Here is a 26,826-nt window from a genome sequence, read left to right on the forward strand (position 1 = left end):
TTATTTATTTTTCGTCACATAAGTGAATGCATCTCTGGGGTGTCTGGTCCACGATCAGGAAATTTAGGTTTTGACTCGGAACATGTCAAGTCATTACAAGTCAAAGAGGCAAAGTCCGAGTCAAAACCTAAATAGCTTTTAAAACCTATATAATGATGTTTTTTTATATTATTGCCAAAATATTCATACTAAAGAAAGAAAGAAAAATATTTACACCATTTCAAAGGGACCCCTCAATAATAAGAGTACGGTATTCCAAAAAACTGTGCATCAAAGAGCTTTGTATTCTACTCATTCTACAATTCTTAAACCCAATCATACATTCATCAAATGAAACCAGTTGGTTAAGAAATACTTGACAATTAAATTGAGTTATTAATTGCTTTATTTATTTCTATATATTTTTTTTGCCATTTTCTAGCCTTTATTGTTAGGATAGGAAAGTACAGACAGGAATTGAGTAGGAGAGAGCTATAGGATTGAGAGATGACCGTAGGCCGGGTTAGGCTGACCACACACATACACTCCAGTTAATACTGTACATAAACAGCAATGACGCCTGCATGCTCTGAACTGGGGCATTCTGAATGTGCAGAGGTGCCCCCAAATGTAGGTCTGTGCCACTTACATGACTATACATTACATGTCAAACTTTTGAGTACAAGTTTGTTGTTGCAGAAAATTATCTAGGACACAAGCTCATATGACAGGCACTGGTACTAGACCAACTTTATTTATAAAAATGCAGTGCTTGCAAGACTCCTGCAACATGTTTTTGTTTTTTGTGTCAGAAGGAATGATTACTTCTTCCTAAGCATATATTTTGTAGTCATTTCATCCCTGTGACAAAAAAATATTTGCATGACCTATTGAATGCTATATTCAACCAGAAACTACAGGCCATGGTAATGAACCTGATCATGTCACCCGATACATGCCCAAATCTAGTCGGGCCAGTTTTGCTGACTGGTCATAAGAGTGGCTATTTAAAATAGCAGCCAAAGATTCTCTCACTGACTGACTGGTAGCCTACTAGAGGTGAGTGACATTCTAAAGCTAAAGCTCTGATTATTAAAGTTGTTGAAGCAGAGAGATTGGGAATTGGGATGAGGGATCAGAAGTACTGTGTCTGAATCAATTCTGATTTCTCAACCTCTAACCAATTATTTTAATAAATGTTTTGCAGACTGCATGCGCATTGCTCAGCTTTTCTTTCCACTGGGTGAGAAAAAATGTAAGTTGAGATGTTGAGGAGCACTTCAAAATGAAATTAAACCTACTTAGTAAAATTGCACTTACTATTACCCATACAAATTTGAAAAGCTACAAATGTAGCTGAGGCATCACACCAAAGTTCATAAATTGACTGCAACTTAAAATATGTTCTCTCATAGTGAAGTACAATCATGGGGGATGCAGATTTGGAGTGTTTTGGTCCGGCGGCCCTCTACCTCCGGAAGACAGAGAAGGAGCGTATCGAGGCCCAGAATGCACCATTTGATGCAAAGACGGCCTTCTTTGTGATTGACAAAGAAGAAGATTATCTCAAAGGAACGTTGGAGAAGAGAGAGGGTGGCAAAGCCACAATTAAGACTTATAGTGGAAAAGTAAGTGCTTTATGCTCTATATTACTTGGCCAACTGAAGATTGTAGTGTATGAACTCAGCACATGTTATTGACATTTAAAGCATGTCTTGAATATGATTATATGCACACAGACATTTGTATGAATATTTCAACTATTCAACAACTAACCACCACAAGAAGTACAATAAAAAAAAAACAATCCCCATATAAATTGTGTCTCTATGAGGGCGTTACTATCTGTAAGCTGGCTAAAAGGTAGCCTTCGAAAGTACATAAGTACATCATAAACCTTTTTCAATTTATTATTTTGCATCCAACACTGTCATTTCTGGGCATGTGGCTATAGAATCAGAGTTTGAGAACTCTGTATGATGCAAAAACGAAGAGGTAACAAGATCACTGGCAAACTCGGGTGGGGGGGGGAGGTGTCGCCCCTGGTGCCCCCATAGTTGAAAAAAGATGGTTAAAGTGCCCTCAAAAGTGTCCTATTTACTGACTTTTACATGAGAAAATGGTTCAATGCCCTCTAGAGCTCTAGAGAGACACTTCAAATAATAAGTTGAAATGAGTAAAACTCAAGAACGTGTCTTAATGAGTGCCCTTCTACTGTTGAAAACATGATGCAATGCCATATAAGGGGCCCCTTAAATGGTCTATACTTGGCTTTCCCTGTGTGCCCTTCCATGGGAAAAGGGTGTCATTATGGAGTGCTGCCCCTACATGATAGTGTTCCCAAGGGTGTCATTGCCGGTACAGAAGGAAGTGGAATGCAGCCCTGTATACTGTATTACATAAAAGCATAAAGAAGTGTAGTGGATAAAATGTGATGCAGTGTAGTAAAGGGTGTCCCTATTTGCATCAATTTAGGGAAGTTTTCTAATAGATGTGATAGGTGCCCTTACAATAGGATAAACTTGAGGAACCCTACAGGTACCTTTCTGATGGAAAAAAAATCATGGAATGACCTCTTAGATAGCACTGTGCCACTATGAAATGCCCTTTCAATGGAAAGAAACAAATCCCAGTAAAAATTAGATGTAGTAGCCTACAGTCTTCCTGACCATGTGTCCTCTAGGAAAGGTATTCCTAAAGTCCTTGCCATGAATACAGTCTAGGGTGCCACCAAATACTTTTTAAACAAGTTTCTGCAACTGGCAAACACTGTAAGTTAAGACTAACATCTACAGTAGCTGCCATTTTGATGTAATCTCATCTGCACTGTCGGTGTTTTCATTTTTCATTTGCCGTTACAAAAACACGAGTAGTCAGGTTACTGCAGACCCTCACCCCTATCTCACAAGTGAAATTTAACTCCAAAATCTGGATCCTGTTCTGTGTCCAAATAATCACGTAGGAGGACTGAGATATGGTGACCCTCTACCTTGACTGAAAGTCGGAATTAAATTCGACCAGTAGGTAGTTTAAGTACAGGGGAAAGACGATTGTAAATTATGTTTCATTAAAAAAAATTCAAAGAGATCATACCACACTGAAAGCTACTATTTTGTCATTAGCAACCTACATCTGTCCCCTGTCAAATACAATTGTATTTCCAACTCTGAACAAAACAATTCAGGAATTATTTCAGCAAAAGCGGAAGTGGGTAATTTTTCATTCCTCAACAGGCATGGGGGACGAAAGAAACATGTAAACCTCCCACAATTTCAATATTTTACAACATATCCTGAAAGGCCGTTATATGTCATCAATACAACAAACTTCCAAGATGCATTTGGCAGATGTATGCATTCCTATTAGATGAGTGGTAAAAAAGTTAAACAAATTTCGCTGCTGCTGGACATTATTTAAATTTTGGACATGGTATGCTGTCAACTTGCGGGGCATCAGACATGGAAATATGTAAAATGCAATAATTGCAGTAGCCTATGTTAATATTTGCAAAAAGCAATTTTTGAAAATGTTTCTATGAACAACAGGACCCTAAATATATGGGCACAAGATTGAATGTAACATAAACCATGATTGCTATAATTGTAAATTTTTGCATTAATGAGTCTCTCTGTGTTTTTGTACTGTCATGTTTTTTTCCGGTAGTCTGCATCTGACTCACACAATGTTAAGGGGTAGTTTGAAGGGTTGAACACTTTCCCCTGTCGTAAAATAATTGGGACACCCTACCCCTACATGTGAACTCACAAACAGAGGGGAAGGGTGAAGTGGTAGGGTGAAATGGCAGTAATGGGACAGGCCCAACGTTATGCAAGTGGACACACAGAGACAAATAAAACAAATGACAACACCCTCCCTTTGTTAACATGGGCAAGAATAATTGAGTTATCCTGTTTCTGACCATTTGGCAAGAGCAAAGTAAAAGGAATTAAAAACTATGAAAAACCTTTAGTCTTAATTTCAATTTATCTAGCAAGTCACAGGCTGTCACAAGCCTGTTTCTGTTGCAAACTACAGAAAAATGGCACATTTAGCTTCCAGAATTGTAAACAAATTCCTGGAGAAGGTCCCTTGGACCTCCCTCCAGGTCTGACATACAGTACCAATACCTCTGTCATTAAATCAGGTTACTTTATGTTGGGGTTGGGGCCCCATGTCGTCAGATAGGCGCCTTTTTTGTTTTTTCCCTCCTGCCCTTCAATCAGTCCACCACTGAACAAGAAGAACTAGCAATAACTATTACCCATCTAGTGGATATTCTGCCAATCTGGTTGCTGGTAACCTTTGGTTGTGACTGTCTCTGTATGTTACCTACCATACACATTATAAGTTTCATATATGCAGTTATATATGCAGCTCTAAATAGACAAAAGTAATAAACCACGGGATGTGGAAGTTATGATATTCTCAACATAGCTGATTGCATACTACAGCCTTGGTTAAGCACATACGTTGTAGAGTGTAATGCAATTTTTTTTAACACAAAAAAGGTATTAGGATTGGATTCAACAATCTGGCACTAAGCTAGTAGTTCGGTGCTCTCTGAAATACAAATATTGTCTTTCAGACTGTTACTGTGAAAGAGGATGAGATCTTCGCCATGAATCCTCCAAAGTATGACAAAATTGAGGACATGGCCATGATGACTCACCTCCATGAGCCTGCTGTGCTGTACAACCTCAAGGAGCGTTACGCAGCATGGATGATCTATGTAAGACCGGCATGGAATAATAATTGACAGAGCTACCAGTACTTAATCATCCTTTAAAAATTAACTTTAAGAATGAAAATCCCTCTAACTTAATACTTTTCCGCTCACTTCAGACCTACTCTGGGCTGTTCTGCGTCACTGTGAACCCCTACAAGTGGCTTCCAGTGTACGATTCTATAGTTGTGAATGGATACAGAGGCAAGAAGAGGATTGAGGCTCCACCCCACATTTTCTCCATCTCTGACAATGCTTATCAATTTATGCTCCAAGGTGAGTAACATGTAAAATATTTTATATTTTGTGAAGATTTTGTACAAATCCATACACATGACCACTAAATATAATATTATAATGTAAATATACATTCCTCCCCCCTCAGATCGTGAAAACCAATCTGTTCTTATTACGTAAGTACTCATCTCGATTTTGCTAGGACAGTGACAGTTAAAGAATGCTTATTGATGACAAGGTTGATAATATATAATATGAACTAACTGACATGTTTAATCCCCAGTGGAGAATCTGGTGCAGGCAAGACTGTAAACACCAAGCGTGTCATCCAGTACTTTGCCACAATTGCAGTATCTGGGCAGAAGAAGGCTGAACCAGCAGTCACCGGCAAAATTAAGGTAGGAAAAGTTTTCTATCTAGAGACTCGTACCATACATTGGCATTGTAAAAACGTAATTACATACCGGTAAGTCTGATATTCTCTCTAGGGTTCACTGGAGGATCAGATCATTGCAGCCAACCCTCTGCTGGAGGCCTATGGTAATGCCAAGACTGTGAGGAATGACAACTCCTCCCGTTTTGTAAGTATTTGCTTTCTGGAATCATATAGTGCACATATTAGTGTGAAGCACTGAAATGTGAGTTTAATCTGTTTTATTACTAAAACATTCAGGGTAAATTCATCAGAATCCATTTTGGATCAACTGGCAAGCTAGCCTCTGCTGATATTGAGACTTGTGAGTGGCCATTTTATACTATGATCATGAATGGAATTAATTTATTATCATTATATTTATGTAATGTTCATAATTTAAACATATCAGATCTGCTGGAGAAGTCAAGAGTGACATTCCAGTTGTCTGCTGAGAGGAGCTACCACATCTTCTACCAGCTTATGACTGGACATAAGCCTGAGCTGATTGGTAGGATATGCATAAATACAATTCTATATGTCTATGTATATACAGTACCCTCCAGAATTATTGGCACCTCTGCTTAAAGTTGACCGAAAAGAGGAATATAAAATCATCTTTTGGAAATTGATCGTAATACCTTAAGTAACAAAAATGAGGAAATATCCAACCTTTAAGGACACCAATTTTCTTTGTGAATGAATAATGTATAATAAAAAAAATAAATGTTCTTCCTTAAAAACAGGGGTCATAAGTATTGGCACCCCTATGTTAAATTCCCATAGAGGCAGGCAGATTTTTATTTTCAAGGCCAGTTATTTCATGGATCCAGGATACTATGCATCCCGATAAAGTTCCCTTGGCCTTTGGAATTAAAATAGCCCCACATCATTCCATACCCTTCACCATACCTAGAGATTGGCATGGTTTTATTTCAGTTAGCCTATTAGCTGGTTTGATGCTCATTGAGCCCAATTCAAATCAAACCAGCTAATAGGCTAACTGAAATAAAACCATGCCAATCTCTAGGTATGATGAAGGGTACAGTATGTGATGATATGGGGCTATTTTAATTCCAAAGGCCAAGGGAACTTTGTCAGGATGCATAGTATCCTGGATCCATGAAATAACTGGCCTTTAAAAATAAAAATCAGCCTGCCTCGATTGGAAATTAACATAGGGGTGCCAATAGTTATGACCCCTGTATTTTAAGGAAGAACATTTATTTATTTATTATACATTATTCATTCACAAAGAAAAGTGTCCTTAAAGGTTGGATATTTCCTCATTCTTTTACTTAAGGCATTAAGATCAATTTTTGCACCTGTGTTCCAGTATTTTAGCTTTTATGTTTTTTACTTACTTCATGTTCTATATTTTGTATTTTAACATTTACACTTGTTTTAATTGTACCTCCTTGCAAACTGTCCCAATTTTGTATTTATTTATTTTTTATTATTGCCGTGTTTCGTTTGAATTATTTTAGTTATTCTTAATATTGGCCATTTTTTGTGATTTGTTAAGTACATTGGGTTACCGGGTTATATGGGTTATATAAATAAAACTTGCCTTGCCTTGCATACGTAACTCAATTTTACGGACTGATATTCAGCAGTGACACTACCAAGGTAGTTGCTATCATAGTTAGCAACTATGCTTTTGGAAACGGACCCCTGGCCATCTGAATCGAAAATAGCAGCACAAAAGAGTTTGCTAAAATATTGGTGGGGTCAATTTTGTCATCTTAAAATATTGATAGGGACTAGTACCTAGCGTTCCCACCTAAGCCTACACCCATGATGTGTATGTAAAATAAAACTGGTATGTCTCAACATGATATGTTCCTTCCATCTGAATTTTAGAGGGACTTCTCATCACCCAAAACCCATATGATTTCCCTATGATCAGCCAAGGTGAAATCACCGTCAAGAGCATTGATGATGTGGAGGAGTTCATTGCTACAGATGTAAGATGTAGCTTAAGCCTCTTACTCAAATTAGGTGAAGACACAAAGTATTTTACAATAGCTAAACAACCCTTTCTTCTTTCAGGAAGCCATTGACATTTTGGGTTTCAACTCTGAGGAGAAACTTAGCATATTTAAGCTCACTGGTGCTGTGATGCATCATGGGAACATGAAGTTCAAGCAGAAGCAGAGAGAGGAGCAGGCTGAGCCTGACGGCACTGAGGGTAAGTGATGAAATGGATTAAAAAGTAAAAATGTTTGATACACCAAAATATGTATTATTTCTACCATGGAAATAATAGCTACTGCAAAAAGGATATGATATCCATCAATATATTTTTTCTACCAAGATTAAACTTCAAAACATATTCCATATGTAAGAATAATTTTTAGAATGTTTTATTATGTTGTTGTCTTGGTTCAGTGGCTGATAAAATCGCCTTTCTCTTGGGCCTGAACTCTGCTGAGATGCTGAAGAATCTGTGCTACCCCAGAGTGAAAGTCGGAAATGAGTTTGTGACCAAAGGCCAAACTGTACCACAGGTTAGAAACCTTGCGAAACATAAATCTTGACCGATAATGTAAGATGTTTTGCACATTTATGTATTCATTATCTTGTTTCTACCTGACTAGGTCAACAATTCTGTAAGCGCTCTGTGTAAGTCAATTTATGAGAAGATGTTCTTGTGGATGGTCATCCGTATCAATGAGATGTTGGACACCAAACAGCCAAGGCAGTTCTTCATTGGTGTGCTGGACATTGCTGGATTTGAGATCTTTGATGTGAGTAAATCTATTTGATGAAATACTGAAATTCATTTTATCCATTCATTTGACTTCCATGCTCTTGAAACAACTGTGTCAACAGCGTTATCTTATTATTTATAACAACAGTACAACAGCTTGGAACAGCTGTGCATCAACTTCACCAATGAGAAATTGCAACAGTTCTTCAATCACTTCATGTTTGTGTTGGAGCAAGAGGAATACAAGAAAGAGGGAATAGACTGGGAATTCATTGACTTTGGTATGGACCTCGCTGCCTGCATTGAGCTTATTGAAAAGGTAATGTGTGTGAGGTGTAAGCTGCTTGGACACTGCTTATTTGAAAAAAACTCAAAAAGTTGAATCTGCAATATCATTGATAATTCTTTTTAACAGCCCATGGGCATCTTCTCCATCCTTGAAGAGGAGTGCATGTTCCCCAAGTCCTCAGACACTACCTTCAAGAACAAGCTGTATGACCAGCATCTTGGTAAAACCAAATGCTTTGAGAAACCCAAACCAGTAAAGGGCAAACCAGAGGCCCACTTCACCCTGGCGCACTATGCTGGCAAGGTCGACTACAACATCACTAACTGGCTGGAGAAGAACAAGGACCCACTGAACGACTCTGTTGTGCAGCTGTACGCAAAGTCCGCCGTGAAACTGCTGGCTCACTTGTATGCAGCTCCTACCGCTGCTGAAGGTACTTAATGCAAGTCTTTCAAAATAACGTTATGTACCGTACAGTATGTATGTACCTTTATATAATTACTTTATTATTTCTTAAAATGTGTATTATATAACTGTAATTCCGTATACATGTATAGTTTTCTGTACACACTGCAGTTTTCTTAAACATCTCTCTACTCTCTCACTCTTTTAGCTGAAGCTGCAAGCAAGGGCGGCGGCAAGAAGGGCAAGAAGAAGGGTGGTTCCTTCCAGACAGTGTCAGCCCTGTTTAGGGTGAGCTCTTCACTGGTTACTGAATTTTAATTTTCAAATAATGTTATGCAACTTTAAACGAAGTGGCTACATTGTGTGTCCACACCTACAGGAGAACTTGGGGAAGCTGATGACCAACTTGAGATGCACCCATCCTCACTTTGTGCGTTGCTTGATTCCCAATGAGTCAAAGACACCTGGTAAGCTATTTTTATCTAAAAGATTTAACTGAATTAATCTAATTTAAACTAATTATGTAACGGAATACATATGTTTGTTATCCTCTAAGGTCTAATGGAGAACTTCCTGGTCCTTCACCAGTTGAGGTGTAATGGTGTGCTGGAGGGTATCAGAATCTGCAGGAAGGGCTTCCCCAGCAGAATCCTTTATGCTGACTTCAAGCAGAGGTGATAAAGAAGGAATAATAAATAAGAATTCAGTTGGTAGTTACTATGGTACTTACAGTATATCATAGGGTCTTTTATAACATATAACATCCTTAGCTCGCTACTTCCTCCCCCTCCCTCCCGTGCTGATCCCGTGCAATTGAAACTCTTCTTAACGCGCATCTCATCTGTATTTGCTGGAACAGTTTGTTATGTTTTTTATGGGCTAGGTTTGCCCAGGTTGTTTTTGTTGCCGTTTCTGGAGCCTGGGCTGTCCACAGAGATCACTTTTTTTACAGCGTATTCAGGACACAGACAGCTAGCGGTTGGTTAGGTGATGTTTGCAGTAAGTGACATAAAATGTTTTAGCCTAAAAAATGTGTGGCATCGCTTAGAGCACCTTTAAGTAATAAAAAATAGGAAATATCCAACCTTTAAGGACACCAATTTTCTTTGTAAATGAATAATGTATCAAAAATAAATAAATGTTCTTCCTTAAAATACAGGGGTCATACTGTAAGTATTGGCACCTCTACAGTATATTAAATTCCAATAGAGGCAGGCCGATTTTTATTTTTAAAGGCCAGTTATTTCATGGATCCTGGATACGATGCATCCTAATAAAGTTCCCTTGGCCTTTGGTATTAAAATAGCCCCACATCATCACATACGCTTCACCATACCTAAAGATTGGCATGGTTTTATTTCAGTTAGCCTATTAGCTGGTTTGATTTGCATTGAGCTCAATGAGCACCAAAACTCTTGGCATTTTTAAGTGTTTTGCCTTTATCTCCTATGAGCAAGAGACAATTCACAGGCAATGTTATTAATATAAACTAGTTTAGAGACAGGGGTATTGTATCTTATCATAGTATTAATGAACTGAAAATTTCAATAAACCACTTTCTATATTGTATAAATACAGCATACAAGCATATATCAAGAACAAGAAATCCTTTAGGAAACCTCTATCCCTGATATCTGAAAAACACAAAATACTTTGGAAATACTTAGGTTGGAAAATTGGCTGATGACATACATGTATTTTGTTCTCATCATTTAAGATACAAAGTGCTGAATGCCAGTGTTATCCCTGAGGGACAGTTCATGGACAACAAAACTGCTTCAGCGAAACTACTGGGCTCCATTGATGTGGACCAAAACGAGTACAAGTTAGGACACACTAAGGTAAATGATTTAGAGCTCATGTCATCACAGACCTGCTCATTGACTTTATTTGATGCAATTATTTCCAGGTAAATACCGTCTCTCCCTCTCTGTAGGTGTTCTTTAAAGCTGGTCTGCTGGGTGTCCTTGAGGAGATGCGAGATGAGAAACTGGCAAATCTTGTCACAATGACTCAGGCCCTCAGCCGTGGATACCTGATGCGGAAAGAGTTTGTCAAGATGATGGAAAGGAGGTGCGCTTGAGGAAAAAAAAATTCTAAGTAAATTACTTGGCGACAAGAGTACAGAGTTAACTTGACTCTTTTAAAAAATTGTGTCCATTCAAACAGGGAAGCCATCATAACCATCCAGTACAATATCCGCTCCTTCGTGAATGTAAAACACTGGCCATGGATGAAGGTGTACTTCAAGGTCAAGCCTCTTCTGAAGAGCGCTGAAACTGCGAAAGAACTTACTGAGATGAAGGAGAACTATGACAAAATGAAAACAGACCTGGAGACTGCCCAGAAAAAGAAGAAAGAGCTTGAGGAAAAAATGGTATCTTTGATACAAGCGAACAAGGACCTAGAGTTAGCTATGGCATCTGTAAGTACTGCTACAATTTTCTTTATGGTGTGATTTTGTTGGTACAAAAGTTCCTGTATTTATGTAGTGGTTTGTTTTACAATAGGAAACTGAGGGCCTCTCAGATGCTGAGGAGAGATGCGAGGGTCTCATCAAGAGCAAAATCCTGCTGGAGACCAAACTCAAAGAGACGACCGAGAGACTGGAGGAGGAGGAAACGACCAATGCTGAGCTAGCTGCCAAGAAAAGAAAACTGGAGGATGAGTGCACTGAGCTAAAGAAAGACATTGGTGACTTTGAGCTCAAAATGGCTGTAGTGGAGAAGGAGAAGCGTGCTATAGAAAATAAGGTAAATGCATTGTAGTATTTTTTCATTCATTTTTTTCAATAAAATATTTTGGTTACATTTATTCATTTAGCAGACACTTTTATGACTTCTATATGGTTAAATTAAATGATTACAAAAACACAAACACACTACAACTTTCAAATGTTAAGAATAGGTCTTTATTGTCATTGCATTTTGTTGTCTTTGTACTTGTACTTGCACAATGACAATAAAGTTGAAATCTAATCTAATCTAACCATTGTCATAGATACAATGCTATGATATTTACAGCATCAGAATACGTGCGTTGTTTATTGGTAATGCTTGCATGCAAAAGTCTGATAGCGTTAATTAATCTAAGGAATTATCAAATCCCTTAGGTTAAAAATCTGAAAGAGGAGATGACCACTCTGGAAGAGAGCAACGCCAAGTTGATTAAAGAGACCAAAGCCATGGAAGATTCACATCAGGATATTATGGATGATCTCCAAACAGAGGAGGCTAAAGTCAACAACCTGACCAAAGCAAAGACCAAACTTGAGGAACAAGTGGATGATGTGAGGGAATTATATAATATAAACATGCCATTTAAAAAATGTATATTTATATATAAATCTGAAAGAGGAGATGACCAGGAGATGTGTATATATATATATATATATATATATATATATATATATATATGTATTTAAAATATGTATGTGTGTGTGTGTGTATATATATATATATATACACACATACACATATGTATACATACACACATATACATATTTTAAATCTTCTAAAAAAACTTGTATGTCTATGTAAAAGCTGGAAGGATCACTGGAGCAAGAGAAGAAGCTCCGCATGGATGTTGAAAGAGCCAAGAGGAAATTTGAGGGTGACCTGAAACTGGCCCAGGAATCCTTAATGGATCTGGATAATGACAAGCACCAAGCCGATGAGAAATTGAAGAAGTATGAATGTTGTTGTCTTGCTTCTTTAAAATCCTTTTACTTGTTGCATTGATTGATTTGTCTTAACTCTTCAAATATCTCAACAGGAAAGACGTTGAAATATGCCTACTCCTGAGCAAGGTTGAAGATGAGCAGGCAATTGGAGCTCAGCTTCAGAAGAAGATGAAAGAACTTGTGGTATTATTCCAGACTTGTAATTCTTGTAGGCCTACAGTTTTCAAATGTGAAATATAAGTGTCTTAAGCAAATCCTTTGGCATAGGCTCGAATTGAGGAACTGGAAGAGGAGATTGAAGCTGAGCGTGCTGCTCGGGCTAAGAGTGAGAAGCAGAGATCTGATCTCGCCAGGGAACTTGAGGAGCTCATTGAGAGGCTTGAGGAGGCTGGTGGGGCCACTGCTGCTCAGATTGAGATGAACAAGAAGCGTGATACAGAGTTGCAGAAGCTGCGTCATGATCTTGAGGAGGCCACCCTGCAGCAGGAATCTACTACTGCCGCTCTCCGCAAGAAGCAGGCCGACAGTGCGGCTGAACTGGGTGAGCAGATCGACAATCTACAGCGTATCAAGCAGAAGCTGGAGAAGGAGAAGGCGGAATACAAAATGGAGATTGATGACCTCTCCAGCAATATGGAGGCTGTCTCAAAGTCAAAGGTATCTCCAGATATTTGTAATGTTTGATAATATACTATTCTGTAATGAAAACCACCAAATTAACTTCAGGCTAAAAATTCATCAGTCCAATCTAGAGAAGTTGTGTCGGACCCTTGAGGAACAAATGGCTGAGTTCAGAGACAAGAATGAGGAAAATGTCCGTAAGCTGACTGAGTTTGGTGCACATCAAGCAAGGCTTCTAACTGAACATAGTAAGTAAAAGAAAGAAATGTGATTTTTTTTCTTGAAAATCAAATTTTGTTTAATACTACAGACAATGACAGTGGAACAAATACAATCATGGCACCCCAAAAGAGTCATGGAGAGAAATAATATTTTTTTTAGGTGCGGATTATTTTTTTTTAATTACTTTTGCATTCCATCATAATAGGTCTGCATTTCTTCTCAATAGTTATCTGCTCCCTCATGTCATATCATGTTTCACATTTCCCTGTAACACTTTTGCATTCCCTCACAAAATATGATTATTTTACTTAAAAAGTTTTCCAATTGTGTGATCAAAGGTGAGATGGGCCGCACACTTGAAGAAAAGGAGGCTATTGTCTCTCAACTGACCAGAACCAAGCAAGCTTACAGCCAGCAGATTGAGGAACTGAAGAGGCTACTGGACGATGAAGTGAAGGCAAGTTTTAAAAAATCTTGTTGTAAACACATTCTTGCTTTGGCTTGACAACTTTGGCTAACAATAAAATGTTCTCTAAAGGCCAAGAATGCTCTGGCTCATGGAGTACAAACAACCCGTCAAGACCGTGACATGCTCAGGGAGCAGTTTGAGGAGGAGCAGGAGATCAAAACTGAGCTACAGCGTGGAATGTCCAAGGCCAACAGTGAGGTGGCTCAGTGGAGAGCCAAATATGAAACTGATGCCGTCCAACGCACAGAGGAGCTGGAGGAGGCCAAGTAAAACATGATTTGAGAAGGATTAATGACTAGATGACTAAACTTGGCTTTTTGCCTGAATCTATGTTTAATCTATGCCTAAATCTAAGTTTTGAGTGATTTGACATAAACTGTCCATATGACAACCTTTCTAGGAAAAAACTTGCCCAGCGCCTACAGGAAGCTGAAGAGACCATTGAGGCTTTGAACACCAAGTGTGACTCTCAGGAGAAGACCAGGCTGAGACTCCAGGGTCAGGTGGAGGATCTCATGGTTGATGTGGAGAAGGCTAATGCAGTGGCTGGCAACCTTGATAAGAAACAGAGGAACTTTGAGAAAGTAAGTCAAAAGCTTCCTTGAGTATCCAAGTGGTCACTAATGTAATATCTGACCTCTTGTTTTTAAAGGCTTCTCTAAAAACACATCCATGTTTCATATCAGATTCTGATAGAATGGAAGCAGAAGTATGAGGAGAGTCAGGGTGAGCTGGACGGTGCTCAGCAAGAGGCTCGCTCTCTCAACACTGAGCTCTTCAAGATGAAGAACATCTATGAAGAGGCTCTGGATCAGCTGGAGGTCATGAAGAGGGAGAACAAGAACCTGCAGCGTAATTCAACATTTACACACATAACATTTTATACCATATACACTGTATCAGGGCTGGGAGCTGGACGAGCATGTAGTAGCCTGAAAAGTTGTGGGTTCAATTCTCGGCTTCCATCGTTGTGCCAAGGCACTTAATTTCAAGTTGCTCCAGGGACACTATAAAGTCCCTATAGTATAGTATAGTATATATACTCTTTTGATCCCGTGAGGGAAATTTGGTCCAGGGACACTATAAAGTCCCTATAGTATAGTATATATACTCTTTTGATCCCGTGAGGGAAATTTGGTCTCTGCATTTATCCCAATCCGTGAATTAGTGAAACACACTGCACACAGTGAACACACAGTGAGGTGAAGCACACACTAATCCCGGCGCAGTGAGCTGGCTGCAACAACAGTGGCGCTCGGGGAGCAGTGAGGAGTTAGGTGCCTTGCTCAAGGGCACTTCAGCTGTGGCCTACCAATCAGGGTTCGAACCGGCAACCGTCCGGTTACAAGTCCGAAGCGCTAACCAGTAGGCCACGGCTGTCCCAATAATTGTAATGGAACTTACATATGTAAGTCACTTTGGATGATCCACGAAATGTAAATGTAAATATTGCGACCATTTTTTGAGACATAGTGAGTGAGTGATTTTTACAACTACTCATCTGGGAGTGATTAGTCCAGCCTCTCTCACCCAGAGTACCTTTAAGTTTAGTAGCATAGCGCTTTACCTGCTTTCAGGTGCCACTACAACTATGCTTATAGTCTTGCACCACAGACAAGATCTGTGATGAATGTAGCCTACGCACTTAACACATGCAAGTGACTGGAAATGGAAATATCTTAGGACCTATAATTTATACAGCGGGGAAAATAAGTATTGAACACGTCAACATTTTTTCAGTAAGTATACTTCCAATGAGGCTATTTGCATGACATTTTCACCAGATATTAACTCAGATAATCCACAAATATAAAAAAATCCAAACATTAAAGTCCATAGGTAGAGTTTTGTGTAATAAAGTGGAATGACACAGGAAAAAAGTATTGAACACGCCAGTTGAAATTTCTTAAATACTTTGTGGAAAAGCCTTTATTCATAATGACAGCTTCAAGGCATTTTCTGTATGACGAAAACTAATCAGTCACAGTATTCTGGTGTGATTTTGGCCCATTAATTTAAACAGATAGTCCTTTAATAATGAAGATTCCAGGGGTCCCTCTTGTGAATCCTCATCTTTAGTTAACTTCCAAAACTGTTCAATTGGATTGAAGTCAGGGCCTTGATTTCCTTTCTCTGAAACCAATTGAGAGTTTCCTTTGCTGAATGGTTTGGATCATTGTCCTGCTGGAAGGTCTAGCCATGTCTCATCCTCATCATCCTGGTGGATGTAAAGATTCTCCCGAACAAAATGACTGCATTCATCATTCCTTCAACTGTATGAAGTCTGCTAGTACCATGAGATGAAAAACAGCCCACACCATGATGCCACCACCTCCAAACCTCATTGTTGGTATGGTATTTTTAGGGTGATGCACAGTGCCATTTCTCCTCCAAATATGGTGTGTAGTATGCCATCCAAAAAGTTACATTTTGCTCTCACCAGACCAGAATACATTCTCTCTGTATTTCATAGGATTGTCCAAATGTTGTGTAGCAAACTTTCAATGAGGTTTGACATGTTTTTCTTCAGCAATAGAGTCATGCGGGATGAGCGTGCATAGAGGCCATGGCGGTGGAATGTATTACCTATGATTTTCTCTGTAACAATTGTACCTGCTGCCTCCAAGTCTTTCTGGAGCTTTCTCTGAGTGGTCCTTGGATCTTGGGCTACTCTTCTGACTATCCTTCTGACTTCCTGGTCAGAAATCTTGCTGATGATGCAGTTGATGATGCAGTGATGTTCCTTCCATTTGCAGATAATGGCTCCAATACTGCTTGCTGGATGATTCAGTAGTTTTGAAGTGCATTTGTAATTAGCTCCATTGACATGTTTTGCAACAATAAGGTTGCAAAGGTCTTGGGAGGGCTCTTTGCTTTTACCCATCATGAAATGTTTCTTGTGTGACACCTTGGTAACAAAAAAACCTTTTTATAGCCCACCAGTATGTACTAACCCAGTTTATATCAATTTGCCCAGATAGGAGGGATAATTTCTCTAAATACTTATTGATCCCAGTTTGTCCCTTGCCATTGTGTACTGCTTTTTCTTAGCGTGTTCAATACTTTTTCCCTGTGCCATTCCACTTTTTTACTCATAACTCTACTTTTAGACATTAATGTTTGGATTTTTATATATGTGTGGATTACTTAAGTTAATACTAATGTCCGGTGAAAATTTCATGCGAATAGCCTCACTGGAAGTATACTTACTGAAAAAAATGTTGACGTGTTCAATACTTATTTTCCCCGCTGTATATACTGTACCAAAGTCACATTTTGTGAGAAACTAAAAATCAGAAACGGCTGAGGGAGTTACATGGCTTAGATATTGCAAAACTTCAGAGCTTAAAATACAATAGCACATTGTAATTTCTGTATTTATTACCAAAGCATTTATCAGTATACCAATGGGGGAAAATGTGAATAATTACGTTGCAGATGACAGAAAATCAGAAAAACTTTAATTGGTCTCTTAATTTTTCGAGAGCTGTATATATGTATATATATGGATATCCCAGGACATCCCCACTCGAACTTCTGTAGTAATCACTGTGATGTGAATGTTCCATTAATTCAAACCCAGAGAGCATTGGAGTTATTATCCAAAGCGACTTACGCCAATTATATTTAAAGGGCCATTATCCCCGGACCAACTTGGGAGTTAGGGCTCAAGGGCACAACATAATTGAACCCACAACTTTTCAGGCTACTGAATGATAGCCCAGCTCCTTAACCACTACGCTACCACCACCTATAATGAACCATTCAGATCAATTAAAATTTTCATTATAGAGGAGATCTCTGACCTGACTGAGCAGCTTGGTGAGACGGGCAAGAGCATCCATGAGCTGGAGAAGGCTAAGAAGACAGTGGAGACTGAGAAATCAGAAATCCAGACAGCACTGGAGGAAGCAGAGGTAGGATTCTATTTTACTTGCTGGATGCCAAATGTCATGGTAAATAAACTACATAAATAATATGAAATTTCCTCTGAAACAGGGTACGCTTGAGCATGAGGAGTCCAAGATTCTTCGTGGCCAGATGGAGCTTAACCAGGTCAAGAGTGAGATGGACAGGAGGCTGACAGAAAAGAATGAGGAGATGGAGCAAATCAAGAGGAACAGCCAGAGGGTGATTGACTCCATGCAGACCACTCTAGACTCTGAGGTCAGGAGCAGGAATGATGCTCTGAGAATCAAGAAGAAGATGGAGGGAGACCTCAATGAGATGGAGATTCAGCTCGGCCATGCCAATCGCCAGGCAGCTGAAGCTCAGAAACAGCTGAGGACAGTCCAGGGACAGCTTAAGGTACCAAAGGGTCTACCTTACATTCAGTCCTTAAAGTACACCACAACAGTGCTCTATCTAATCAATGTTATTTCATACAGGATGCCCAAATGCACCTTGATGATGCTCTCAGAGTACAAGAAGACATGAAGGAGCAGGTTGCCATGGTGGAGCGCAGGAATGGTGTTATGCAGGCTGAGGTTGAGGAGCTAAGAGCTGCTCTAGAGCAGACAGAGAGAGGCCGCAAACTGGCTGAGCAGGAGCTGGCGGATGCCAGTGAGCGTGCTGGACTTCTGCATTCCCAGGTAAAATAAAAAAAACAACAACAACTTGTTAATCCTCTGCATTATCGTCGTATTCTTAATGTCACTTAATCTGAGAAAAAATCCCTTATTTCAGAACACCAGCCTGCTCAACAGCAAGAAGAAGCTGGAGGCTGAACTTGTTCTAGTCCAGGGAGAGGTGGATGAGGTCATTCAAGAGGCCAGAAAGGCACAAGAGAAGGCCAAGAAAGCAGGCACTGATGTGAGCTAACATAAGTTACTATGGCAGATATACACATAATAATAATAATAATAATAATAATAAAATGTATTTATATAGCACTTTTCAACAAAATGAATGAATACCAATTTGTTCCAGAGGATTAGAAAACATTATTTGCTTCATATTTTGTATCTACTGTATATGGAATTGAGATTTGATAAAAAAAAAAAAAATAATAATAATTCCTCACTATTAAGAGTTTTTTTTAATATCTGTAGGTTGCCACATTGTCTGAAGAACTGAAGAAGGAGCAAGACACCAACGGTCACCTGGAGAGGTTGAAGAAGAGCCTGGAGAGCACCGTGAAGGACCTCCAGCACAAACTGGATGAGACTGAGAATCTTGCCATGAAGGGTGGCAAAAAACAACTCCAGAAACTGGAAGCAAGGGTGTGGTTTCCAGTGTCTTGAAATGTTGAATAATGGGCAGAGTTTGAGCCATACTATTTTATGTTCTACATGAAAATCATGACCTCCGATGTTACAGATTCGTGAGCTGGAAACTGAGGTTGAGGCTGAACAGAAGCGCGGAGCTGATGCTGTGAAAGGAGTCCGTAAATATGAGAGGAGAGTCAAGGAGCTCACTGAACAGGTAGAGTTGTCTATTCACTCACAGAAAACCATAAGAAAATGTGCAGGTTAACATGGTTGTTAATGTGCAGGTTAACAATGGTTGACACTATTATTCAAGACTCTCTTCCTCGTGGTTCCTTGTTGGTCAAATGAGGTGCCTAGTGTTCTGCATTCAGGAGGAGTTTAAAGACTCATCTGGGGTTTAAAGACTGTTCTGTTCTGCTTACATTTACTTAATTATTAATCAATTGATTCTATTGCAGTTATGGCTTGTATATTTACGGTTTTGTTAGTATAATAACACTGATTATTTCCATTATTGATATTTGACATTTCTATTAATATTATTGATATTATTACTATTATGTTTACTGTAGGCTTTTCCAACATAAAAAAAATCAAAAACAATTTAACTACTTTAATGGTCACTTTGTGAGTCACTTTGGACAAAATAGTATAACCATAACCATAAAATTGCACAGACTGAGGAAGACAAGAAAAATGCCGCCAGACTACAGGATATGCTGGAAAAACTGCAGCAGAAAGTTAAGGGCTACAAGAAACAGATTGAGGATCATGTAAGTAAAAACTTATATCAATCCACACAATTTATATTATACTGTATATAATACTTTTGTCAGGTTTTTTTCACTACCAAGTAGAAGATAAATATTCTCTCATTGACATCACAGGAGGAGCAGGCCAACACTTACTTGTCCAAGTTCAGGAAGGTACAACATGAACTTGAGGAGGCTCAGGAACGTGCTGACATGGTTGAGGCCCAGATCAACAAGTTGAAGGCCAAGAACCGTGATGCTGCCAAGGTAACAGAGAACTGTATTTCATACGGGATTGATAGGACCTGCTGCACTTCCGAATTAGCTCAGTTATTAATACTGCATTAGGCTTGTTTTTGATTGTGAATTATAATTTACAAGACCAAACCTCCACTAACACATCAAACATTAGTGATGGTACTCTCTTCAACAAAAACATTAACTTAACATGAACAAACCCCAAACATTAACTAATAAAAGTAGCAACTTGCAATTAATATCAATGAGTCCCCAGTACATGTCCTCAATGTGTTTTTCTCTTCTTTATTTCAGGGAGATGATGAATGAACAGTTAACTCCCAGCATCAGTTACTGTGAATTCCTATGTGTAGAATTCTGTTGGATTCGAGTTGTCTTGAACAGATCATTATGCTCGTGGCAACACTCTTCCACAAGGTGAAAAGTGGTATTGCAAAAGAGATGTCCCAGCACTGGCTGGTTTGCAAAGTAACTGCATTAGCTATCTGGGCAACACAAAGCAAAGGCGTTTTGACATTAAAAATAACCATTAAAACAGTTCTCCACACCCTGTTGCTATATCTTGGCAATTTCTGAGCTTTTTAAACCTAAAATACTACACATAGCTACACCCTTTGAGGCCTAGGCTATTTTCAGTGTCATTTTATGACCTTTACTTTTAAGCTCTTGATTGTGATCATTGTAAGGGCCATCTATGTATGCTGTGTCTTGTTTTTTTTTTCCTTTTTTTTTTCAGGACAGCCTAGGCTACCCTTATATGGGAAAGTATGATTTGGTAATTTGTGTCTCATGAATTATGTCATGTTTTTGCATTCATGTCAGCAGGAAGCACAATAGTAGAAATATCTTTTCATATTTGTGTAGGTGGGATTGTCTGGAATCTTGGAATTTAAGACTCACAATGGTGGGATACTCTGTGGCTTAGCAATTTACAAAAATGTATGTACTGACATTAATATTTTACTTATTATATACTGTTTTATTCACTGACGTCTTGTTACTGAACCATTGGATGAAGAATGTGCCTTACTCATCTGCATTTGTGACCTGAAATAATCTGTGCTTGCATATGTGCAGATGTCATGTAGCCCAAGGCACAGTTGATCTGTGCATGCTATGACCAACTTTTGTTTCTTTGATGTGGAATGCAAATTCATTACTAAGGGGTACTATAACATGAGAATTTCAGCCCATAGTGGGAGACCATGTAGAAATTTGCTACAATTGCAAAACCGGACTACTGTGGAATGGCTAATTGTAAAGAGGAATGCTTTACATCTTTGTGTTCGGTAAGGTCTGCTGTTTATTTTGATATAGCCTTACAGTTTTTCATGTGTTGAGTGAGGAGTTCCTGAGATATGCCACCATGAATGGGTGTGGAAATGGATGCAGAGCTGTAAACAGTACAGAATGTAAATATGATTAAATGTCAACTACTTTTAACAAACTTAATTTCCTTGCGAACCGTGAACTGCAACTAGCAGCTAGCACCATTTAAAAGATGAGACTGTGCTCTTCCGCGTGATATTAATGTGTGATGAGTACTCCATGAGTAATTCAACAGAGAACAATGGGTGAGAATTTGGACGCGCATGTGTCCGTCGGCCTCAAAGAGTTAATAAATCTAATGATGCTTTATTTTTTCCTGATTTACTTTCCTCATCAACTTCCTCATGTTTTTATATTGATAAGAATGACATTAGGCCTAACACAACTATTTTCAAATCAGAAGAACCAGACTGCCAGTTTGAAGAGATAAATCTGCTTTTTCTGCTTTTTCCAACAAATGCATCAATTAAAGCTTTGAGGATAAGGATTTTTTTAATAATGTGCATAAATTGAAATCTACATTACAATTATGAAAGTTTTTCTGCACAGCAATCTGGATTGCCATCATTTCAGTTTCACATGTGGTGTTAGTGACATCTGCCTTCTACCTCAAGAATTTTCTGGAAGAAAGGTTTTATGAGTTCACATCTTTTTTCTGCACATAGCAGCTATGTAGAGCTCAGAAAAGGATGTTTTCTGGACATCCACAAAGAATTACCTTGCAGCCAATGACTACTCACTTCAAGATCTACTTACATTATGCTCCAAAGGCAGCAGTATAGCCTACTGTAGCAATGGCTCCATGGCAATACACATGGGGCTCAAAAGGGATCAAATACTGAGGAAGAACCAGTGCCTCAAAGATGGGAATTAAGTGTTTCTGATTGTCAAGTATTGCTCTTTTGTACATAAGGTTGCCTACCGTCCTGAATTGTCCGGGACATCCCGTATTTTGGGTGATTTTGATTTGTCCCGTCAGGGACAGCTCCAGTCCCGAATTTCAACCACAGCTTCATCGGCCTTGACAGGTTGTCAATGGCCAATAGTAGGCTACGGTAGGCTAAACGCACCTAGAGCAAAGTGTCCAATGCCACCACTACCACCAGGCGCATCTCGCACTGTGCGGCACCAAGGGACAGAGGAGGCACCACAATTTAGCCAGAGAAGCTTTACTGCAAACTGCTTTTCACTCTTCTTAGAATGATTACAATATCAAAATGCAGCAACAGCATCTTGCATAAGGATGATACTTTTTGGGTCCTCTCTAAGTCCCCATTATGCAGTAGGTCTGGGCGATATGGACCAAAACTGATATCCCGATATTTTGGGGCTGATTGGCGATATACAATATATCGATATTTTAAACAGAAATGCAATATTTTGGACACAAAAATATTGCAGTAGCCTACTGCAAAAAAAAAAAATGCAGCTTTCTTGTCAATACAATGCAGTTTTTTTCGTAAGGGTTTTATAGGGCCTAGATGACATGCAAATGTATGATGGCCTAGACATATGTGACTTGCTATCAATAACAATTAAATAGTTTTAAACAATTAGGGTACTTAAACACCGTAACTGAGTCACTCACCAATAGAGTGTGGTAGATACTACCATCATTTTGTACGCGTTCATTAGCATTTTTGCATGTCCCTTGTGTGCCTTCTGGTTTCTCCACCTACTGGTTTCCTTGTGCGTGCTCTCGTTGCTCACCACAGCTGCAGAGTTGTCAAACATTCACAAACAAGTTGTTTTAGACGGAGAAGTCGCATTTCATATCTCCGCCATGATCACTACACTACAACCACTCGGACAAAAGACATGTAAAATATAGGCTATATTTTTGCAAACTTTATAGCATTAAACTGGATTATACAGTATAGGCTATAACTGTTACACGGGAAGCATATATGCCTATGCAAAACGCGTGCTGTCTGTCTGCCAGAGTTTATTTTCATTCAGCTTTGCACATGAAAAGCTGTTGAAACACGGAGTCCCATTTTCTCAGTCTCACCTGTTTTCTCGCATAGTCTAGCCCAGTGTTTCTCAAAGCGTGGTCCGGGGACCACTGGTGGTCCGCCAGCTATCCCAAGTGGTCCACGAGCAGACGTAATAAAATATAATATAGATGAGTTGTTTGCAATATTGAACCAATTTGTATGTAAATCTAAACAGTTCTGCAAACATGGCAGTTTAAATCATATGAATCCTCTGACACAATAAGCAAAGTCCAAAGACAATAAGCAATGTGGTTCAGTGAGTAGGCCTACACATGAAGAAAAAATATTTTTGCCATGACGAGATTAAACTCGAAATGTTGATTTTAAAGTCGCCATGTCGACATTAAACTCAACATTTCGAGAATAAAGTTGAAATGTCATGTCGACTTTAATCTCGACGTGTCGACTTTAGTCGCCATGTTGACATTAAACTCGACATTTCGAGAATAAAGTTGAAATATCATGTCAACTTTAATCTTGATGTGTCAACATTAAACTCAACATTTTCAGAATAAAGTTAGTTTGGAGAGAGAACGACCGCTCGGGACGATTGAAAAGGAGGACGAATAAAACATTCCAGTTTTCTTCGAGTGCAACAATGATTAGACATAGGCCTCCATCATGTGGACAAAACATAGAACATATTAACCTCCGTTGCTCAGCCAAATACTTTCCTGTTAGGTCCTTTTATCACAGAGTTACAGGCGATAAATGCGATGGTCAAAAGTAAACGTCATTAGCGGTTTATTCATTTATTGTAGGCCTATTATTGAAGAGTTTTTTTTTCATCTAAAGGTTCAACTTCATGCTTATGCACTAGACTAGGCATACTAAGTGCTCTCCCCAATCCCAGACTTTCACATTGCATGTTTGTTTGTAATGGATGCAAAACAGCCTATTGCTGAATGTCTATGGATGGACGAATAAAGCTGTCCTCCCGACCAGGCAACCCCATGTATTCTAAGTAAATGCACACATATCTGTTAATAGCCTCCTATATTTATTGCAGGTTAGACATGGAAAAGCAGTTTTAGAAAAATTAGTTTTGCCATGTTAACCTATGCAGTTATTTGGATGTGTGGTGGCCTTACCCACGTAAAACAGAGTGAAATAATGTTTTGTACTATAGAAACATTATATCATTGGAAACATGTATTATTCTTGCTATATAAATGGCATAGTGCATGGTATTTCCATAACCGCGAGTTACAGCGCTTCACGATGACGGCAATGAGTAGTTAAAGGGACACCAGGCAAGCCTGATGCTTTTTCTCTACGAAACTCCCCCTCGCTCGGTCTGAAGCTCTTTTACTTTTCTTTGCATCTTCCGTCAAGGGTTTTCGCTGCTTCTTCGCCGGCTCTGCCATTATACACACGTTTGCAACAATCGCTAGCGTTTCGTTAGCCTCCCTCTGTGCTGTGGATGCAGGATGGAAACTGAAACTGCTTCGGTCGCCGGGTACGATACACTGAACTTGCAAGCGGGATATTCTTCCTACAGGCAGTAGGGGCGGGCGAGAGAGTCTTCATTCGCCCTGTAATGAGTCATTTAACCATATACCGACTTACGAAGATGATTAATTAACACGAAAACGTTGCCTGGTGTCCCTTTAACAAGCAAGCAATCTGTCTGAATATCTGCAATCTAGCAATCTATCTGAAATAACACCTATTTGAAGTAGGCCTATTATTCATGTCACATACTGTATTATGTGTTAGTGTAGGCTGCATAGCTTAACTGTAGGCTATGTTTAAACTGTATTTTGAGTTTAATGTCGTCATGGCGACTTTAAAGTCGACACGTCGAGATTAAAGTCGACATGACATTTCAACTTTATTCTCGAAATGTCGAGTTTAATGTCGACATGTCGACTTTAAAGTCAACATGTCGAGTTTAATCTCACCATGGCAAAAATAATTTTTTTTAGCTAGGTGGTCCCTGCGTTTCTTTTTTATTTGTTAAGTGGTCCTTCGTCTGAAAAAGTTTGAGAAACACTGGTCTAGCCTATATGCATTAAGTGCAACTTCTAACATTACAAAAATCACTTTATCCACTAGGCTACGGTACACAAAATGCCTACACATGAAGAAAAAATATTTTTGCCATGACGAGATTAAACTCGAAATGTTGATTTTAAAGTCGCCATGTCGACATTAAACTCAACATTTCGAGAATAAAGTTGAAATGTCATGTCGACTTTAGTCTCGACGTGTCGACTTTAGTAGCCATGTTGACATTAAACTCGACATTTAATGCATGGTTGATGCGCGCGCGCAATAAAAAAAGATGAGTAGCCTAATGACTGTGTAGTAGGGGTCAGAGTTTCCGCTAGAAAAAATGGTAGAGGTTTCGTTTTCCGGACATTTTGATGATATGCCGGTCAAATATCCTATTATCGCTTCTTAATTAGTCAAGTTGAGGAAAACTGGAGACAGGCTATGTAGCTTAAAGAATGACATAATCAGGCTGAATAGAATGCAACATGTTCATTAGCCTAACTTACGTAAACATGCCTAACAAGATCTAGCCAGTATCTATGTTTTCATTAACAGCAAGAGTCCGCTTCGTTCATTGTTTTAAAAAGGCTACAGTACGTTGTTTGTTGCTGCTACCCACGTTATCTCCAGTGGTTCCACTGTTAAACTTGCACAGATGCGCAAACACAAGAATGAGCACTCACACCACTAAGGCTATAATTTATTTGATAAAAATAAATTAAGAAATGTTTCCTATTCTGGGAAATGTTTAGTTTCTTTTTCTTTCGGTCTGTGGTTCAATGATACCGTTTAATTGTGCGCGGACCAGCAATCTCCTCGTCGAGGAGGCCCTAACCCTGCAGATCATAGACATAGAAAGCATAGGCCTACTGTATGCTTTGGGTACAGAACACATGTTGCATGTGTACACGGAGAATGACAGTGTCTTGGAGAGGCCGCAACCCCGCAATTCCACTTCCAATGTCATGATTCCGACAGATACGCCCGACACTTCTGCTTTTTATCTGGTGGTGGTGGAGTTGACCGGACATCTAAGGCTTCAGGCGTTACCAATTTATCATCATTCATCGCGTCTGGCCTCTGAAAAAACTTTTAAGGCTAGTCTGCCTGGGCCTGGCCATGTTTGAACTGCCTCACTCATTTGTTCGTTGTTTAACATGGACGTTTTAAGTGTGCGCTTCCTATTTGAAATGCAGCATAGGCTATGCGTGTTGTTTAATAGCTTTCAAACGGTAGAGCCTGTACATTTAAAAACATAGCCAGAGGACAGATTGCTTAGGCTTACATTTTAAGGCTTATTCTCAAATTCAGATTGCGTTAGGGGGACAGGATTATTAGCCAATTTCAATCGGACAATTTGACCGGAGAGATTTAATTTTGTCGGACATTTCATTTTTTTTTCGGCCAATCTCCGGTAATTACCGGACAACGGAAACCCTGGTAGGGGTGTAAAGATTAACCGATACGTATCGGTATCCGTTTTTAACGTGTAAGATACGGCTACATCGTTACGTGAAGCCCCGTATCGGA

General features: G+C 39.1%; 1 protein-coding gene across 1 annotated transcript; it reads left to right on the forward strand.

The window, feature by feature from the left end:
• The first annotated feature begins 1,184 nt into the window (after positions 1–1,184).
• LOC143104580 (myosin heavy chain, fast skeletal muscle-like) lies at positions 1,185–21,519 on the forward strand. Its single transcript, XM_076268695.1, has 40 exons — positions 1,185–1,234; positions 1,395–1,607; positions 4,565–4,708; positions 4,822–4,978; positions 5,088–5,115; positions 5,223–5,337; positions 5,428–5,520; positions 5,613–5,676; positions 5,764–5,862; positions 7,215–7,318; positions 7,404–7,542; positions 7,743–7,861; positions 7,952–8,101; positions 8,213–8,383; positions 8,480–8,786; positions 8,967–9,046; positions 9,138–9,225; positions 9,315–9,432; positions 10,476–10,599; positions 10,695–10,831; positions 10,928–11,183; positions 11,269–11,511; positions 11,871–12,047; positions 12,301–12,446; positions 12,533–12,623; positions 12,708–13,097; positions 13,183–13,309; positions 13,622–13,740; positions 13,822–14,018; positions 14,153–14,336; positions 14,439–14,604; positions 17,545–17,669; positions 17,752–18,060; positions 18,141–18,344; positions 18,439–18,564; positions 18,804–18,974; positions 19,072–19,176; positions 19,640–19,735; positions 19,850–19,981; positions 20,267–21,519. The coding sequence occupies exons 2-40, from the start codon at positions 1,407–1,409 to the stop codon at positions 20,279–20,281; spliced, it is 5,817 nt and encodes a 1,938-aa protein (XP_076124810.1). The 5' UTR covers positions 1,185–1,234; positions 1,395–1,406; the 3' UTR covers positions 20,282–21,519.
• The last annotated feature ends 5,307 nt before the right edge of the window (positions 21,520–26,826 follow it).

Source organism: Alosa pseudoharengus, unplaced genomic scaffold (genome assembly GCF_046254945.1).
Source record: "Alosa pseudoharengus isolate Yale_2024_CS ecotype anadromous, Long Island Sound unplaced genomic scaffold, YU_APseudo_1.1 YU_APseudo_1.1_scf_5, whole genome shotgun sequence".
In the NCBI taxonomy this organism is placed as follows: Eukaryota; Metazoa; Chordata; class Actinopteri; order Clupeiformes; family Clupeidae; genus Alosa; species Alosa pseudoharengus.